The sequence below is a fragment of the Sylvia atricapilla genome, chromosome 1 (genome assembly GCF_009819655.1).
Source record: "Sylvia atricapilla isolate bSylAtr1 chromosome 1, bSylAtr1.pri, whole genome shotgun sequence".
NCBI classification, from domain to species: domain Eukaryota; kingdom Metazoa; phylum Chordata; class Aves; order Passeriformes; family Sylviidae; genus Sylvia; species Sylvia atricapilla.
Genome location: NC_089140.1, coordinates 8,754,206 through 8,773,245, shown reverse-complemented (window position 1 = coordinate 8,773,245; position 19,040 = coordinate 8,754,206). Strand labels below are relative to the sequence as shown.

At 38.3% G+C, this 19,040-nt stretch overlaps 1 protein-coding gene across 5 annotated transcripts in view; it reads right to left on the bottom strand.

Annotated features, from left to right (window-relative positions):
- Window positions 1-19,040, bottom strand: part of DNAJB6 (DnaJ heat shock protein family (Hsp40) member B6) — a 66,198-nt gene that overhangs the window by 39,816 nt on the left and 7,342 nt on the right. For all 5 annotated transcript variants that reach the window (XM_066314534.1, XM_066314543.1, XM_066314524.1 and 2 more), the window contains exons 2-7: window positions 17,343-17,451; window positions 16,533-16,642; window positions 13,798-13,857; window positions 13,341-13,451; window positions 2,212-2,346; window positions 1,313-1,457 (exon numbers count right to left, since the gene is read on the bottom strand). In XM_066314534.1, coding sequence (XP_066170631.1) covers window positions 1,313-1,457; window positions 2,212-2,346; window positions 13,341-13,451; window positions 13,798-13,857; window positions 16,533-16,642; window positions 17,343-17,407 — 626 coding nt within the window. In that variant the 5' untranslated portion in view covers window positions 17,408-17,451. The remainder of the gene's footprint in view (window positions 1-1,312; window positions 1,458-2,211; window positions 2,347-13,340; window positions 13,452-13,797; window positions 13,858-16,532; window positions 16,643-17,342; window positions 17,452-19,040) is intronic.

Genomic DNA, 19,040 nt, shown 5'->3' with positions numbered 1-19,040 from the left:
GCACAGGAGCTGTCATCAGTAACCATCTACATTTCCCCACTGCTTAGTCAGGAAAATTGCCTTCTGGAAGTTGGAATCCTCCAAGATGTAGAGTTCACAGTTACAGCTGCCACCTCACACACTGTCACAGTTGTGCTCACACTACACACTCTTATCTAGGCCTAAAATGCCTTAGTAGATTAACTGCACAATCCTGACATTGCATTTAATCCCTACCAGTTTGTTAAATGTATGATATTATAGATCCAATCACAATTTTGCACACAGTATAGTCCTTAATCCACTTTTAATTTGATCAGAGCAAATAATTTGTAGACCTACTATATACCAACTTTATGACCAGCATGCATGTTACAAAATTCAAGTATCCCTGATTGAAAAGAGAGATTATTAAAGAGCTTTTGAGTTTTCAGATTTTTCTGGAATACGCTCACAGAAAAATACTATGACCACACCAGCATGTGATCCAGAGGCTATTTTTGAGTGGTCAAGATGACAGGAGCTCTCCAGTACAACAGTTCACAAAACAAGTTTGCACTTAGAAGCATGGGACACAAGTTAACAAACAAAAAAATTCATCCTCCCTTGCTTTTCTGTAATTTTTTTATCAAGTAATGAGATTACATGTATAATTACTTGTTCAGTACTCCTATATTGATTATAATATTCCATGTAGGCTTTTCTATAACTAACTAAAACTTAAGTTTCCCAAATACAATGACTTCGCCATCACAAGCATGAAATGGAGAGAAAGTATACTGTGCACAGGATGTGAAAATTCACTTTCCAACAAACAGGTACATTTTTCTCCAAAGCAGGCTTCGGTTGCTTATTTCACGTAACAGACAGAAAAAAATTACTAAAAAGACTTCACTTCACTGCCTAGGAAAGCACACTAAGCAGATGCTAGGGAAAATTCTTTCGTAACATCTGCAAAACTAAAATTCTTCCCAATTCCCAGTTAAAAGTTTGAAAATCACTAGACACCAAGAACACTTTCCTTCCAGAAGTTCAAGGCAAGGATCATACTAAAAAGTGCAGCACAAAACAGGAGGCTCTGAAGCCCAAAAGAGCTTCAGCTACAGCATTAAGTACTTCAACAATGCCAAGAATAAACAGAGAAACCAATAAAATATTTCAAAATGTTTTTAAGCATTCAGAGAAATCAAAGTAATACGATGAACATAAAACCAGAAGTAAAAACCCATAAAAACATGTATCACTCTATGTGTGTGTGCAAAGATATAGTATATTTATATACATGTACATATAAGTAGGTAAGTCTCTATATAGAGTTTCATATATCACTCACCTCTTTGTAGTAATTTTTTTGCCATTAACTATTTTAGTTGAGGTTGATACTGATTTGAAGTTTCCCATTCCACTGCCACCAAATGACGTAGAGGAGAACGATGAAGTAAGGCCTCCATGTCCCAGTGAGCCAAACGAAGTAAAACCTATTGAAAAAGAAGGCATTTGAATGAAATGTAATTTTGCATGACTGTGGGAACCAAATTTATCATCCCCTCAGACTACATCCTACTTTCAGGAAGCCCTCAGCTGGTTGCATCACACAGCATCAGTGACTAGATAGCATTAACACCAGCATAAGAATAAAACCAAAACTCCAGCCCCATCCATTTCTCTCATAAGGACCCACAGTTCAAATTCCAAATGCACAGCATCATCCAAAAACCATTTGTCAACTCCTCCCCTGAAAAAGCATTCAACCTTTATCCATGCTCTGCACTCAGGGGAAAGCCAGCAACTCTAATGAATGAATCTTTGGTGCAGATGTTGCGATGCCCGGAGGTGGCAGACAGAACAGAACAAATGCTGTAACAGTAACACCCCAACCAAACCCCAAAATGGGGTTTAGGCATATGTTTTTCAGGACCTGTAATAAAAGCCATTACACTCCTGAAAGCAAAGAGAAAAAAGAACTCTAAAGCCATAAAGAAACTGTAGCACCAAAATAAAGAAAACAGAAAGTTCTACTTCTTAGAGATCTGTTCACGCTGTATGAATTTTCACATAGCCCAAATAATCTAACTATGGCTTTATTTACATTTACACCTTACAGAGAGCAGCTTAATTAGGAAAAAAAATTAATAAATCAGTCAGGACTGGCTGAATGGAGAAGCCAACTTATTATATTGAAATCCTTTGTGAGCCAAAACAGAATTCTTTCTTAAGTACTGTGATATTTACCTGTGTCAAATGGAGAGAAACCACTTCCAAAAGCAGGGAATCCACCAAAGGCAGAGAAAAATGATCCTCCACCACCTCTGTTTCTGCTTCCCCTTGGACCCCGTCTGCCCCCGAAGAAGTCCTCAAAAGGGTCTTCTACAAAACAGAAGACAACATTTAAAAGGTCAGTATTACTGAATGATTCTGTATTTAATCATTAGGGACACTTTATTTAAAAAAAAACCACCACATTTTTTGTTAGCAGATAAGATTATTCCTTTGAGACATATGAAGCTACTGAACTAAGACTCCTCCAAAGGTAACTCCTATGCTCCTGGTCTATTCTGATTCTGAATCAGGTCTGCTCCTGATTCCTATTCTGGTCTGAATTCTGCTTGCTTCTGGAGCTAAAAATAATTTTATATATAAAAAGTAGTTGAATTCCTTGTTTTACTTGTTTAGCATTAAAAACTAGTAAATCTAATGGAAAATACTGCATACAGGTACCTGAACTTTCCAGCTTATTTCTATTCAAGATTTATTATGGATCACCATGATCTGAAAAGCAACTTCCAGATAGGTTGTATTAATTATTGAAATCTAAAAACAGCAGCAAGGGATTGGTGACTCATAATCCCAAAGTGTTCCAAGTGTTTAATTTAGCACTTGCCACATTAGATACTCCAAACACGTATTCTGCTGCACGTTTAGCAGCAAAGTATGAGGGTTTACACACAGTGTCCCAAAGAGGCATTTGGGCTGTACCAAGCAGGAGGGAGAGGGCAGAAATAGAGAAAAGGGGTCATGGATAAAATGTTATTTCCAATTCAAGTTCCACTGCTATGTCATTCAGAACAGCTATTGTTCCACCCTCACCAGGAAGACAATAGTCTCTTTCCAAAAATGAAAAAAAAAACCCAAAAAAACATGGGGGAGGTGTTGGGCCATGGGGTACAATGCCAGCACCTATACAAGCAGTCTTTATTTACTAGAATTATCAGAAAACTGTTTTTTTCTAATTCTCTCAAGACAAAGAACAACAGAAAAAAATTGCAAACATAAACCAGAAAGTCAATAAACATGATATTTGCATTAAAACCAGAAAAGTTTAGGAATTAAGTACTCTCTTCATCAATCACAACTCTCCCAGAATGAGTGTTATAGAGAACAATACTGATTTTACCAAGCTTTGCACATAGACACTCAGTATTGAAAGTTCAGAATAATCTTTTAATGAAAAATGAAGAATCTGGTGATACCAGCAATAAAGGTATGAAAGGAAGGAAACTGTGACTGACTGCTTGACTGTTCAGAACTACAGCTGACAAAGAGCAGGTCAGAAACGCAGCATTTATTCCACTTCGGGTACCTCCACAAAAATCCAAACTGATTTATGATAAATCACCATGTTAATGCAACGTGCATTATGCATCATTAAGTAATCAATATGATAATAAAAATATATAACTTACCATCTGATTTATGTGCAATTAGTTAAATGTGAAACATCACAATGTATTTATGCTGAATAAGAGCAGCTGCAACAAAATACCCCTACCCCTCTCCTAACTTCCATAGTTATTAAGTAAAACAACACAGGACCAAACTTTTAGCTTAAATGCACTGGCAAGCAAGAAGTTTTTTGAACTTGGACACTTTTTGCTTCATAGCTTCTTTTTTTCCCCATGTAAAGCAAGTTTTCCTCAATATAAAGATGGCCTATTAGTACCTTTACAGAAGTTAACCAACACTTGAGTGTGGAAATACAGGGATTATTATAATTTCCAAAACAAGCACAATGTCTATTTTTAAAAAAGGCCAGTTTTGTCAGTCTAGCACATCAACCAGCAAGTACAACCACTGCAGTTAATTGCTTTGTAGTCCAATTTATTCTCACAGGAATGACTCAGAGGTTAGTTATGAAGGTCATTCACTCACATGTACAAATGATCTATACTATATTACTCCCACTGTTAAGCTTTCTATTTATAATCCAAATTTTCTCGTTACCTGGAGTTTGAATAAAAACAAAACAACCTATCATGTAAGCTTTGAGTTTCTAATCTCCCACAGTGTATCAGTCTATTCTCCAAGTGAATCTCTCCTCCTCGGCACAACAGCTGCAGAAACAAAAGTTATTTAAGGGAAGATCATGGACTCTCCTAGAGATCCCTGATATCACCCCAGCTTCTCAGTGGAATATTGCCACAGCAAAGCCTAACCAAGACTTGGCCATGCCTTATCAGCCTGCCCAGCAAAGGAAGAGGTCAGCACTTGGTATCAGCACGTGCTCAAACGTCAGGTGATGGCTGTCAGCAGCCCTGGGAACAATCCTGCAGAGCTCTTCCTGTAATTCTCTCCAGTAAGGCAAAGCAGCCGCTCTTCCTGCACTGCGGAATGCTCTGCAAGATGGATTGTGCCGAGACAGGAAAAGGGGCAGGACCTGTCAGAGGAACTACTCCTTTATGATTCTGACAGCCAAGTAAAGCAAGCAGAAGAAAAAAAAATACCAAAAACATTGAGAGAAGGCAGCAGGAGGCTGCTGCATTATCATTTGTTGTATCTACCACCAAATACACGTTAATATAGCAACCTCACAGCTACTCAGACCCTGTTTATGCTTTTACTCCCTAAATCAGGATGATTAATAGCACCACTCAGCAAAATAATAACATTTCAGCTCTTTAAGTCTGTTTCAGCAGAACCTTTCCATCCATGATAACCTTTTCACAAAAAAGGCCTTTTCCAAACAGTTCAAATGCAAGGTGTTGGGGTTTTTTTAATGATTCCTCTTATTATAGTCATTTTGATACTTCAAGTCCATTTTTTACTGAATGTGAGCAGCATATCAGATTAAGAAAACTAAGCAGCAAAAAGAAAAGAAAAAAATTATAAAAGTCAAGGCCTTTCTAAAAAGTGGGAAATACTATATAAATACAACTTCCAAGCTTCAGAAAATCAAAACGTTAATCCAGTGATACTGAAGGGTAATACTAAGCACTGTCTGGAGATAAATTCAGTATATTATAATCTAGGTATTACCAGAAGCTTACGGGAGGACAGAGTATTAGATTCAGTTTCAATAAAAATGTTGAAGTACACTTCTAATGCAGAATTTGTGGTGCTGTCAAAATAGCGAAGATCAAGAGAGAATAAAAGGTGAGAAACCTCAAGAAAGCCAGTGAGAAAAACTTCTGATCTATCAACAACAGCAGATGACATGAAACTTTTTGGAAAAAGGCCAATGCTTCAGCAAAGAACTCATGGTAACCCATTACCAAAACACAAGGCAAAATGAAGGACTTCAGGACTCTTGCTGTTACTAGGTAGGAAAGATGAAGTTACAGAAGCCAAAGAGTTAATGTGGAGATTGGAACACAAATCCCACAGCCACACAGAAGACTGTACACTAACAAACATGCCTGGAAATAATTGCATTGGAGGTAATGTTCCCAGGAAAATTTACTTTCTTTAGAAAAATCATTGCTAATTCAAATGCAACAACTGTCTCGTTCCTCTGTTTTCCTTGTAAAACATTAAACCTGCTCCCTGCAAACCACGGAATACCACCTTGCTTTTCTCTTGTCACAGGAAAAGAATTTCACCTCTAAACAGGTCAAATAACAACAACTACTGTAATAAATATCTCACTGCAGCTCAAAATAAGGCAGGTTGTGGTCTCTCCACTCTGAGGAGTCCCCAGCTGTAACACAGAAACAGGATTTTTCACCTTTCCGCTCAGGGCAGAACACTACTTAAGAGACGTGATTGTTTTCCTTTCCTATCTTGTGATCATGGAACCAAGTAAGTTGCACTAATTTATTGATCCAAAAGAAAACACTGACTTGTTACTTTCTACTGCACCCATGAGCTAATCTCTTTCAGCACTGAAAGTCTGGTGTATGGGGAAAAAAAATGGGGAGGAAAGCACCATACAACAGGGAGGAGGAAAGGACACAAACTTCACAATTTGAAGCAGTCCACAATGCAGTTAAAACTCGAAATTCATTATAGCAATCTAAGGCATCAACTGAAATTATAATAGTTGATAAACTACAAGTGTCCCACTTCCTGTGGCAGTCACTTCTACCAAGACCCCTGTATTCTGGCTGTTACTTAAGGAACTAGATCAGGAATTGATGTGTTGAAAAAAGATGTCCAGATAAAAGCAAGTTCAGCCACATCAAATCTATGCTAGAGTTCACAGCATAAAACTGTGCTGGCAGGCAGCAGCAGAAGTGCCCAAGAGTCAAAGGCAGCAGAGGAAGATTGTTGCAGTCACAGAAAGATGCTACTGCTGACAGAGTGTTGAGCACATTCCTCTGCAATGCCATCATTCACCTCCAAAAATCAAAGGTGCTGAGATAAATGGTGAGCTGTCAGCAAATGCTCTCCCATGCATGTACTGTCACAGTCAGAGATGTCGATAAATCCTTTCAGGACAGTGTGCAAAGGGAACAGCCCTGTCCAAGCAGGGCCACTGCTCAGGCCCCACTCACTGAACCACCTCCCCAGCCAGCAAACCTTCCTTCCTTTATTCTCTGCCACCAGAGCCTCACCACTGCCTCTGCCGAAACACGACACTTGAACCGAGGGCTCCTATTGCAGATGCAGGAGGGTGCCACTCACTGCAACACAGGACAATTGAGAAAGGAAAAAGGATACTGTGCAGTCCCTATGGAAGGGCACACAATCCCACACCCAATGGGATCCAGCATTGCTGCAGTGAGCAAAGGCTGCCTACTCAATGCTTTATCTCAAAAGCATCTTGGAATGACTTTATACGTCCTGCCAGAAGAGTCTCAAATGCAGGTCTGGACAATGTGTTTATGCAAAGGGCTATAGATACAATACCTACAACACAACAGAATTCTTGGAGAAGGTGTTTTCTACCTTGCATCCTATCAAAAAAAAAAAAAGTTTCAAAGATGCAGGTTTGCAGTAAACACACACAGAACCTCATGCTACAGCTCTGAAGAGCACTCAGGCAGTAAAAAACATACCATCAGAACTGGAGGGGCCACAGAAACCTGTAAGCACTTATGCATGGAAATACTGTCCTCCTTAGAAAGTAAGCATACTCTTGATGTCTCCAACTCAGGGGAGATACTAAGATGTTGATGCAAGCACTGTTGCTTCACCTGCCTAATGTTTCAGCATGATCTTTGTAATTGTTCACTTTCATAAATTAGATGTCAAACAGATGTTTGCCCCATTCATTTACTAAATTCCCAGAAGAAGCATTTGGAAGTCTTTCTAAGGATATACAGCAGAGATCTTGGGATTCATTATTTTCTAGAAAAGGAGACCTAAAACATCACCTTTGAATGTCACCTATATGGTAATTACAGAGATGCTGGAGTACAGTAATCAGCATTTCATACTTATCAAATGAATGTTCAAATGTTCAGGCACACCTTAAAAATGGAGGAAACTTCCATTACCTCAGTACGACCTGCTCTCCTTAGGCAATGTTCAGCATTTGTGCTCTGACCAATTTAAGCAGCTACCTGTGCAAGGAAACCAAATCAAACCATTTTCTTGGGGACCATCAACCACAGCTGAACTGGGATTCCCAAGACACACTTTGGCTAGTACGCTATTAAACAGTTCCTCAATCTATCTAATGGGACATTAGACAAAGATTATAGTTTTAAGATAGACATGAGAATTTGGAGCAAGGCCTCCTCCCTTCAGCAGGGGTAATCATGTATTAGTTTGGCCATGGAGCCACAGCACTACCTGCTTTTGTCTGGGTGAGACAATTCTGTGTTTCAAAAGCCCTCTTTGAACCTATCAAGTTATTTCTGAAAAGATCATAGTGAGATTTGGACTATTCATTGGATAATTATGATCTAAGACTGGTGGTTATAAAATAGAACTGAACATTCATATCAAAGCAATGAATACATATGCAAATCTGTGAGCACTTCATAAATTGCACCAAAAGCAGCAAATTTACGTCAACAAAAAGATTAATTACCAAAAAGACACTGCTGTTCAAGACAGCTTTAACTGAAAGCCACCTCCATTTTCAGTTTTAAAAGCCCATTTTACTAACAAATATATTTTTCATTAGAATATTTAAACAATCAATTATCAGAAATGGGATAGCATGTGAATTAAATCCATGATCTGATTCTTATGTGAATCTTTTGCCACAGCAAGACAACTTTCTGTCCTTGAGACAAATAGTTTGATGAAGCTGTCCCATTCAGGAAAAACACCCTAAAAAACGTCTATCATGTAGAGTTTGCAATGATTACTGCACATAAAAGTTTCCTCTCTTTTGTCAGGTTAAAACTCTTTTGCCTGGAACACTAAAAGTAACTCACTGTATTTTTCCAGAACAGTCCTGCTGCTTTTTATGTAATCAATATTGCAGTAGTCAATCTGAAGTAATTCTGACCTTTGATGGAACCAAAGTACATACCAGATAACTAGCCAACTGACATTCTCTGTGGAAAATAATTGTATCTAACTAGCTGTATAAAGGTGTTAAGTTTCATTTTCCCTCTCATTTCTAAGAGTATAGATTTTGAAATATCACATAAACCAGGTAAACAGAATTCTCAAGGGAAAACTCCAAAGAATCCTTATGGGGATGCATTAAAGTACATTGTGAATGCATTAAAGTACATAGTGAATCCTACTTCACAATCTAAAAAACATTTAAGACATTTATATATTACCATCTCCAAATGTACAGTGAGAACATAAGTATGTTTAGGAACCACAGCGAAACTGTCAAGACTACAATCAATGCTTAAAGAGACCCCACAAACAGACCTCTCTTGGGACACTAAAGTCTAGAGGGCGCATCCACCACAAGCAATTTATCATGTCACATTAGTAGCATATTGTACCAAGGAGAGAAGCCAAGTTCCTTGTGGGATTCATTTAACTACATACACAGGCAACTGGAAGCAGTTTGAAATGCCCTAAACCATCTTGTCAAGCTTGTAGACATTGCTGCTACAGGATATTGGTCTGCTGTAGGCCCTGATTTGTATTTCCTAGCCCATACACAAATTACTGGGGCACCACTGACACATCTGGAGATAGCTGGGATAGTCTAGGGTGTGTATGCAGCTTCAAATCTAGAAAAAAATAATTAGCTCCTTAAGGAGTTTCTGTTTGGTAATGTTTTGATCTTGTTATACCAACTCCATCTTTCACAGTAACTCCTTCACTGATAACACCTTCCAACACAGAACCCAATCTTGAAGTGAGAATCTGAAGAGCCTCTAAACCAAAACCAAATCAATTCTTTAACAGCCCAGCCTACACTAAAGCACATCAATTTCTGTTCCTCAGCCTGAAACAGCAGTCTTTCATCAATACACCTCCATTACCAGTGGTAACACTGGGATTCTACCCTCCTGCGAACTGTTAAAGTACAGAAGAAAAAAGGTCCTTGACAAGTTTACTAGTAAAATACATATAAAACACAAGAAGGAACACAAATCACACCATATAAACGGAGTAGGATACAGCTGAAGTATAAAAGTTTAAGTATACTGACACGAGAAACCAATTCCTACACTACAAGTAAACAGTGAATTCCAATGTCAAAGAATGGCCAGAGAGCCAGAGGCATATGGGACAGACTGAACACCTGATCACCAGACACAGCTTTGCCACGGCAGTGCTCAGCAATGCAGAGTGTAGCACTGCACAGGAAGCACCAACTTTTCTTCCTGTCACAAGGATCACCACCCATCCGTATGTCAAGGCTAAAAACTATTCCAAGGAGAGCTCACCAGGAATACACACTCTGCTGCAACCACATGCCACAAAAAGCAAGCCCACAAATCTCAGAGTAAGAGTTAAGCATCTGTCATAGTACCAGATCAAGTTTTAAAAAGTACTTGCCTTCATGCACCCCTAAAAAGAATTACAAAGAATTTGCCTGAAAAAAAACAGTGAAAATAAACTGTGACTGTCTCCAGTGCAACACACAGCATGTAACATTAACTTTGCTCTATTTGGAAGTGTTCAGAGCTGTCTCCAACAGCATTACAGATTATCATTTGAAAAATCTGAAGGAACTCATCATTTAAAAATTGCCACAGAAGTCTTCAAGCATCTTCCTCTTTTCTAGAGATGAATAAAGATGCCTCTGTTTATAAAGAAAGTTTTCTGTAACTGCAAGAGCGGTGCAGTATAGCTCAGTAGAGTTGAACAGACTGAGTTCATAGCACAATTTCAGAAATTCTTCACATCCATAAATTTACAGGAATTATGCATATGAATGCTGCTCTTTACATACTCAATGACAATCAGGATATAGAGAGTCCCACCTGCATTCTGTGGGCTTCACTACGTGCCACTTCAAACTGTATAAAAAGTACGAATGTTTTAAAGTATTTATTCAATTTCATCTTTGATTCCACCAGTGCACATTTTTAGAAAACATGATCTCAGTCCTTATTTAGTGGCTTAGAATATCAATTATAACTTTGAGTAGCTCCTCAAGAAGTTACTAGTTCCACAGAAAACTTATCAACAAGTTGAAAACTCCTCATTCTTAGAAAAATAATTTTCTTTATTATTCACAACAGAACTGTTCCACTAGTGTTTCAACACAGCAGAACCTACAAGGGCTGTAGTTCACCAGTACAAACATTCATGCTATACATGCTAATTCTACTGCTTTTTTTTGGAATTGTAAAATGCACTACATTCAGCTGAAAGCACACATATTTTTATGTTGTACTATCTTGAAACACTCATGTATGTGCAAAGGCAAATTCAAATACTTTTCACAGAAATTTGTGGGGGGGGAAAAAAAAAGCTTCGAGTCACAGCTATCCATGTGAGAGAACGTCTTAAAACATCTTCAAGAAAAAAAAAAGTGCTCACTTTGAAACGTTCTGACTAGAAAAAATTCAAGAGCTTATGCTCCAAATCCAAAGCTTAACTGAGGGTTTTAGGCCTCTGGTCACTGACACTGCAACTATCCTCATAAAGTACAGAGGCAGCTTAGGAACGATTAGTTTTCATTAACTGGAGGGCACATAACACTGCTGACACTGCCAGAACCTCGGCAAGAAGCAGAGCCTGTGCTCAGTACTCTTATCTCCAAGCCAACAAAGACAGCGATCAATACATGAAGTAGATAACCTGCTTTTGAATAAATAAATAAACAAATCTGGGTATTAAGCAGGCAGAGAATGTCTCTCTAGGTCACTAGAGCAGAGGTATGTTGTTAAATTCACCAGTGCCCTAAGGCAAGAAGAATCCCTGCCTCCACAGGAGGGGCTATTGCTGCTGCAGTACCCCATGGAAACACTGGCAGCAGTGGGACCTCCATTTGATAAGCTGGGTAGCTCCGTGCACTGCGCTGTACAGCCTTCTTTCTAAGGAGCCAAAAGGCAGGGCCTCAGCTTTCTTTAAGCCTATTATTTATTTAACAGCAGAACTAAACTTCACGGGTTTAAGGTTAATCATGAATACTGACATTTTCAGAGACAGCAAGTTAAGTTTTCTGCTAGTGTTAATGAAGTAAATAGAATCAAAGTTAAACAGAGCCTATGTCAGTCTCCCACTAGTCAAGCTAGAACATCTCACCTATACAATTTTACTATAAAGATACTTGATTGAGAATCAACTATTTTGTTTAATAGATTGTCAACCAAAAAGTAAACAAAAGAACTCAACACACTCCCTCCCTCCCAGCTCCCCCACACTGGCTTCCTACTCAACATCTTGCTCTTATTTTTCCAGGTTTTCTACCACACAATCACAAAACAACTAAGTTGGACAGGGGCCTCTAGAGTTCATCTGGTCCAACCCCCTGCTCAAACAAGATCAAGTGGAGTGGGATTTCCAGGACCACTCCAGGTGCCTTCTGGCTATCACCAAACATGGAGATTCCACAACCTCTCTGGACAACCTGCTCCAAAACACTGTTGCCCTCACAGTACATTTGCGCTACCTTAAATTCAGACAGAGGCTCCTGTGCTTCCATTGGTGGTCATTCCCTCTGATCTCTCCACTCCCTTCTCAATGCATTCATGAGACTCTCACCCTGAGCCTTCTCTATACTGAACAACTCCAGCAATTCTCTCAATCATGTGAGAGAAACTCCTGTTATTACCTTTCACTGGACTCTATCCAGCAGCTATCCTTCTTTTACTGTTGCATCTACTCAGTTCAGAGCCCATTCCACTCATCAATATTTTGTTAGCTGCTTCTTCCGATCTTCCCTTTTGTACTTTCAGCTGATTTCACATTGGATCCCATTGCACAATTCAGCTGCTTATCTTCTACCAGATTCTTCCTCTAGCTATTCATCTAATTCATCAACTAGCATTCTCCTGCATTCAACTCCTGGCCCTTCAACCCCTTTTCTAATCCTTCATTAGTCATCTAACAGCTGATGATCCTAAAATAGCAAACCAGAGAAAGATATAATCAAAATCTGAACTGAATTACCCCTTAATGCTTCCAAAGGTAATAAATTACTTTTAAGAATATTAAAACATTTATAGACATTATTACAGAGGTAAATCAATACCTACATACTGAACAGGAAGAAAGCTTGGTTATTCACGTACACTTCTTGCAGTTTCAGTATGGAACTTTCTCACAGTAAATACTGAACACAGCAACTGTTCTGCTTTATAGGTCAGAATTTTGCTGAGTTGAACATACACAGATATTGCATAAGAATCCCAGGACCTCTGAAAAGACCTTCACTAGAGCAAGCAACATCACAAGGCAGAAGACCTTCAGCATGAGGATAATAAGATTACTTAGACAACTTGTATCACATATTGTTTCCTAAATGAAGAATTCAGGCCTCAAGAACTATTTTACTTGAGTTTCTAGGAGCTCTATACCCCAAACAAACAAGTGACATGAATTTGGGACTGTGTCTAGATGATGTATGCAACTGCTCCTATTCTGATAGAAGAAAATCAGTCCTGCTAGGACACAAGTTCACACTGAGAGCTATGGTGTAACAATTATAGCTAAGCTGTCCAATTCAGAAGCTCTCCAAGTTTTATTTTTAAATTTATTTACAGATCAAAAGAGAGAAATCCAACAGACTAAGTTAGCCTGCTCAAATTCTTGAGAGGAAATTCCAGTATGCACTTTTTCTGTTGATAGATACTCATAACTAAAACCAGGGCATCACTTACCAAAGAAGTCAAATGAAAAGGGGTCCCTTCCACCAAAAAACTCCCTGAAGACATCATCTGGGTTACGGAATGTAAATCCAAAATCAAATGGATTATCATGATGATTTCCACCTGAAAAAAAGAAAAAAGTTACATTTCAGTTACCTTCACATATTCTTACAAATAATAAAGTTCAGGCCCATAGGGTACTTGAATCATCTTAAAATATAAATTATTTCCAAAATTTCTCTTTCAGATATCACTCAATTTAAGTACACACATTACTTCTTTACTTTTTATAATCGTTTCTCTGTTTTCAGATAACACTAACATCATTAATAATAACTAGAAAAACTGTGAAACAACTATAATCTCAATTTTCAAAAGACTGAATTTTAGGCCTTAGTACAAGCATTTCCAGACTCCTGTCTCGAAAAAAAAAATAGAGAAAGCAAAGAACTGCTGGTTGTCAACATACCTCCACCTCCATTTATTAGGCCTTCTTTTCCGTATCTGTCATAGATGTCACGTTTTTTAGCTACAAGAAGAAGTTGTACATCATGTCAGTAAACAGGTTTGTTAGTTTTGTGAAAAAATAAAAACACTTAACTGATATTCTCAGCTAAGCATCTTCTCAAAGCTAGTTTATTTAAGGAAGTTCTGGCCTTTAACAAGGACTGCCAAAGCAATTTAGTTCAGAAAGAACAGTTACTGAACTTCAAACCTATTACCATTAAGTTGTAGAAGGTCTGGCCCTGATGTATGAGAAAAAGATTGGTTTAAGGACAGACTTCACATGGAAGTTTACCTTTAAGAAGCATATGGCAGTTTTCTTCTTTGGACAGCTACCATGAAAAGCTTTAAGGCTGTGAAGGACCTCTGGACTTCAACCTGCTCCTCCACATAAGTCTAATCATGAAATTGGTCACATCCTGCCTGAATAAAGCTGTGATCACCATCAATTTCCAAGATAAGATTCTACAGGCTCTCTGGAGAACAGCTCCAGTGCTCAAGCAGTCCCTTCCTTCTATCCCACTCGCAAACCCAGACCACTGCCTGTTTTCCTTTTATTGCACAAGGCTGAGCTCATTGTGGTGGGAGTTATGAGAAACAGAAGACCAGTGTTTACATGAGTGACTGCAAAACCCCTAAAATTTATTATAACCACTTCTGCTAGTTTCACAATGGAGAATGAAGTGACGTTCCAAAATGCCATGGAAGGATGTGACTCAAACTGCTTGCTCTCTATTATTTTAGAAGGCATGGAATGACTATTAATTTCACTGCAGACCAGCCTCACAGTGTTCATCAGAAAGGAGAGAAAAATGAACTCTAAATTACTGTACAAGATCAGATGGCACTTTGGTACTTTTGGAAGGGAATCTGAAGACCATAAAGAGGCAGACAGTCAGCTCACTTTGCTTGTGATGGTATGGAGGTATCAGTCAAAAACCAAGCAGGGCATTTGATTTTAGTCTCTTAATATTACCATGCTTTTCCCAGTGGAATCTCTTCAGTGAAAGATGTTTTGAAAATTTAAATAGCATCACTTAAAGAAAATGCAGTTACCTCAAACAGATTCTGGAAAGTAAAATACTTCTGACTAACAGGAATTAAAATTTTATATAATGGTTATCATCTCAAATAATAGGAACTTGCAATAGGTTCACAAGCAGACGAATCCCCAAAGCTTGATACATTATCTGTATTGCCTTTTTAAAAAGCAGTTTTTAAAGAAAGGAGATTAACCTACCCATCAAATTATGAAGAAGATAGCAGGAAAGTAGATAAACTGTCACAGGCAGGAAACAGCAAGGATGCCCTGAGGGCTCCCAAAGACCAAAATTCATCTTGAAAAATGTTCCATTTTTGAAACCACAAGGTTTCCCACAAGGGAAGTGTGTTCAATGATCACCCAGTTTCAGTATTCTTTGCTTATGTAATCCCTTACAAAACTATTCTTCTGCCAAAAATCTGTCATCATTCAAGCCTGTAATGGTGTCAGAAAATTTCATTAAGTTTGCAGAACATCTGACTGCCTCTCAACCACTGGGCTCAGGATTCCAGTATCCCTGCTGCACAAATGATTGTTAAGACACCAGTAACTTAGGATTTGGCCTAAGTCCAAAAACTGGTAGCACTTTTAGAAGATGTTCTAAAATTCTAGCAGTGTACTGCTCTCAAAGAACTTAGAGATCTGTGCAACAACCAGACCAGTAGCTTATTTTTATCCTGCTCAAAAAAATGAGCTTAAGAAGGATAAAGTACTCTAAAAGACAAGTATACAACGAACTAATGATAAATAAAGTTCTTTTTCTCCCCTGTCAATTTAGTATCAAAACCAAGCAAAGAAACACAGTGAACAGGACTGCAGCTCACTAAATCAGGCTGAACTCTGAGAGGTAATCTAGATGCTGCTGGTGCTTTAAATATAGCTTTCCCATGCTCACTGTCTCAGGTGAAATCAAGGACAGTTCAGAAATAGCATATAGACAGCTGCAGTCTATTACAGAGGAAAATAATCAAAGTAACTTAAATCACTTTGTTATGATTCAGGCTGCTTTTGTCAGAACACTGGCAAAAGTTAATGATACTCTTCAAGCAAAAAGACACGGGTAAGCTGTAAACTGCATCCCTGCACTACATGGGTCAGATTAAACACCTCTTTCAGAACAATTCAAAATAAACACTATCTTTAGTATCACAGTTGACTGAATTTACAGAACCCATTCAAATGCAATTCAAATTTTCAACAAGGTTTACAGTATGCTTGGTTTTGTCAAGACTAATTTACTGTTACAAAAACTAGAAGCCATGGGCCCAACACTGGATACTTCAGAGTTGGTGTAGCCTGACTTTAGAGGATAAACACAATACTCCTATACTGATGGTAACACTGGCCTCACCTGCTAAGATAAAATTCATCTTGGGATTCACAGAAGTCTCTACAGAAATTTCTGGAAGACACTGAATTTCAGTTTCTAGTAGTTTGGTTACATATCTAGGGATATCCTGAAATTCTTGCTTCAAAATTTCTGCTTATTCTGTCTAATCTGCAAGCTTCTTTCTCTCGCCTTTCTTTTGAAAAGGAAGTAGTCAAGCTGGATGGTGAACCAAAATTACAATATCCCTTCAAAGCACCACAGATCAATGTTTTCAGACTGATCCCTAGAATAGAGACAGGCAGTTCAAGAGCCCTTTTAGAATACCTACCATCTGACAAGACTTCATAGGCCTCAGCTACTTGCTTAAATTGCCGTTCTGCCTCATCTTTATTGTCCGGGTTTTTATCAGGGTGCCATTTTAGTGCCAGTTTACGGTACCTGAGTGGAAGGAAAACAAAGGACATTTTACTCTGAAAAAATGGAATACGCTACACAGATAAATACAATGTTGTCAAGCTAAAGAGGTTGTCAGGGACTGAAGTAAGAAATTCCTGGTGCTTTGTATCTTGCATATTGATGTTGGGATCAACAGATCCTGCAGGTACACAAAGAACCACCTACTCAGATACGTTTTAAATTAGAAAGTAGGTTTTGGATTCTTTACTTATTCTAAAATTACTCCTGTGCATTCCTGATGATCAACATCTGCAAGACCTAAGCAAACATTCCAAAAGATTTCTGCTTAGAGCTCCATAATTATTCAGTGCTACAACCAACCAAGGGAAGCGTCAAAAAGGCTCTGGTATGTTAGATGTTGATAAAGCTCCAATACACTGACTGTGACATGCTAACATCAATGCCTTCTTTGACAGCTACACCTGCACACAATTCCTATTCTCAAATGAAACAATTTAGGCAAAGTGCTCACAACTTCTTACTTAGAGGGGCAAAGCTAAGCTTGCGCTTTAGGCTGATGTTTTGCAATCATCCAAGATCACTGTTTGAACATTTGAGTTAATAAAGTGGCATGTGCAGGAATTTGCAAAAAAACACAGGAAGACAACAAAATGTCAATCCAAAACCCACGTAATTATATCTGTCCCTTAAAATCCATAGCATCTACATCAGTGACACTCACGCTTTTTTGATATCCTCTGCTGAGGCATGCTTCTGCACTCCCAGAACTTCATAATAATCCACCATGTTTCAGGAGTTGTTTTGGTAACAACAGCAGAGTCCTTCAAGTCCTGTAACAACAACAACAACAACTTGTAAATAAAGCTTTCCCAGACACTGCTACTTCATAAAAGTCAGGTAGGAGCCTGGTATTGCCTTGTACCAAATGTGATCAAAGAAAGACAAAGTTCAAATGTTCCAAACCTCAAAAAATAAAACTGCTTTCCTTCAGGTCAAGAGATCAAAGAATTACTTTAATTCATATTTCTGTGTTCTTTAATCCCACTGAGATACAGTGTACAAACACATAGATATACAGCAGTCCCTGAAACAGATTAGACTGATAAGCTAAATTTAATCAGTATTTTAAAAGTGTATCTGGATCACAGCTTTGATGTCGGTATTAGGAACTCTGAATGCAAAAGTTCACCTGTTACCTGTGACACCAGTCATGACTTTTAAGCACATATGAGCATAAATAAAGGGACCCATCTTTCACATTTCTTCAGAGCATCCACTGAGATGCTCCGTTCAGAAAAGCAACATATGTGAAGGTCTTGGAAATTTAAAACTCAGCCTTATTGAGTCCAATAAACCGTTCTTGTACTCTGACAAAAATGCACATGTTGCCAAAGCTACTGAATACCATTTGTCTCCCTTATGTTTACCAAGAGAAGCACATAACCAGGCAAGATTGCTCCAACTGCAAGGTAAACTCAACCAACCAACTCCAGTGCAGAGGCACCTAATGTTTGCTAGTATAAAAAAATAGTTACCACAAGAGTCCTGAGAAACCTAGACGTTAAAGCAATTTAAACACTGACAGTTTCTTGTCAACGTTAAAGAATAATTACAAGGAACAGTTACACTGACCATTACTCCAACTAAATGACCACTAAGATTAGAGAACTTTCCTAAAATGTTTCAAGAATGTTCTGTGTCTTCATGCAAGGCTACCTTTCTCTCCATCACTGTAGAAAGTCTCCACTTAGCAGAACTTCTAACCCCCTTTCCATTTTACCACTGCTGGTTCATTCCAAGTTTAATGAACACGGAAACAGTGACTTTTTCCAGTAGTTATCAACTTGTTGCAGGGCAAGTCACCCAAATACACTCAGAACATAACAATACAGCAATGTATTAGTCACATTTTCTTATCTTGTGCACCAAGAACAAAAATTCTTTGAAGTAACCTTCCTCCCCTCAAGTCATTCAGCATTTTTCATTTTAGCCCAGGGAAAGTCTGTTTCCTTTTCATTCCCATAAATGCTGAAAGAACCAAGTATTATGCAGCCTAGTGAAATACTCTGAAATTAATTTATTGTACTACTTTTACATGTTATCTTTCAACATCCCGGGATATAATCACTGAAAAAAGACTTCCTTTAAAATAAATTAGTACATCTTCAAAATATGTTCTTAAGCTGTAGGTTAAAGCTTAATTAACTTTAATTGCGGTTACACACACATTCCCTCAAACGGCAAAACCAGCTTAAGAGATACCCTGCCATGCTTCCACTCCTCTCCAAACTACTTACAGAAGGAAATGTACTGGAGGACCCATGTGTTTAAAACTTGGTGGTTTTAACAATCTACTTAACCATACAGTCCCACAAACACAAAATTAAAGTGCAGCAAGTCAACAGCCCTTTGCCCTTTG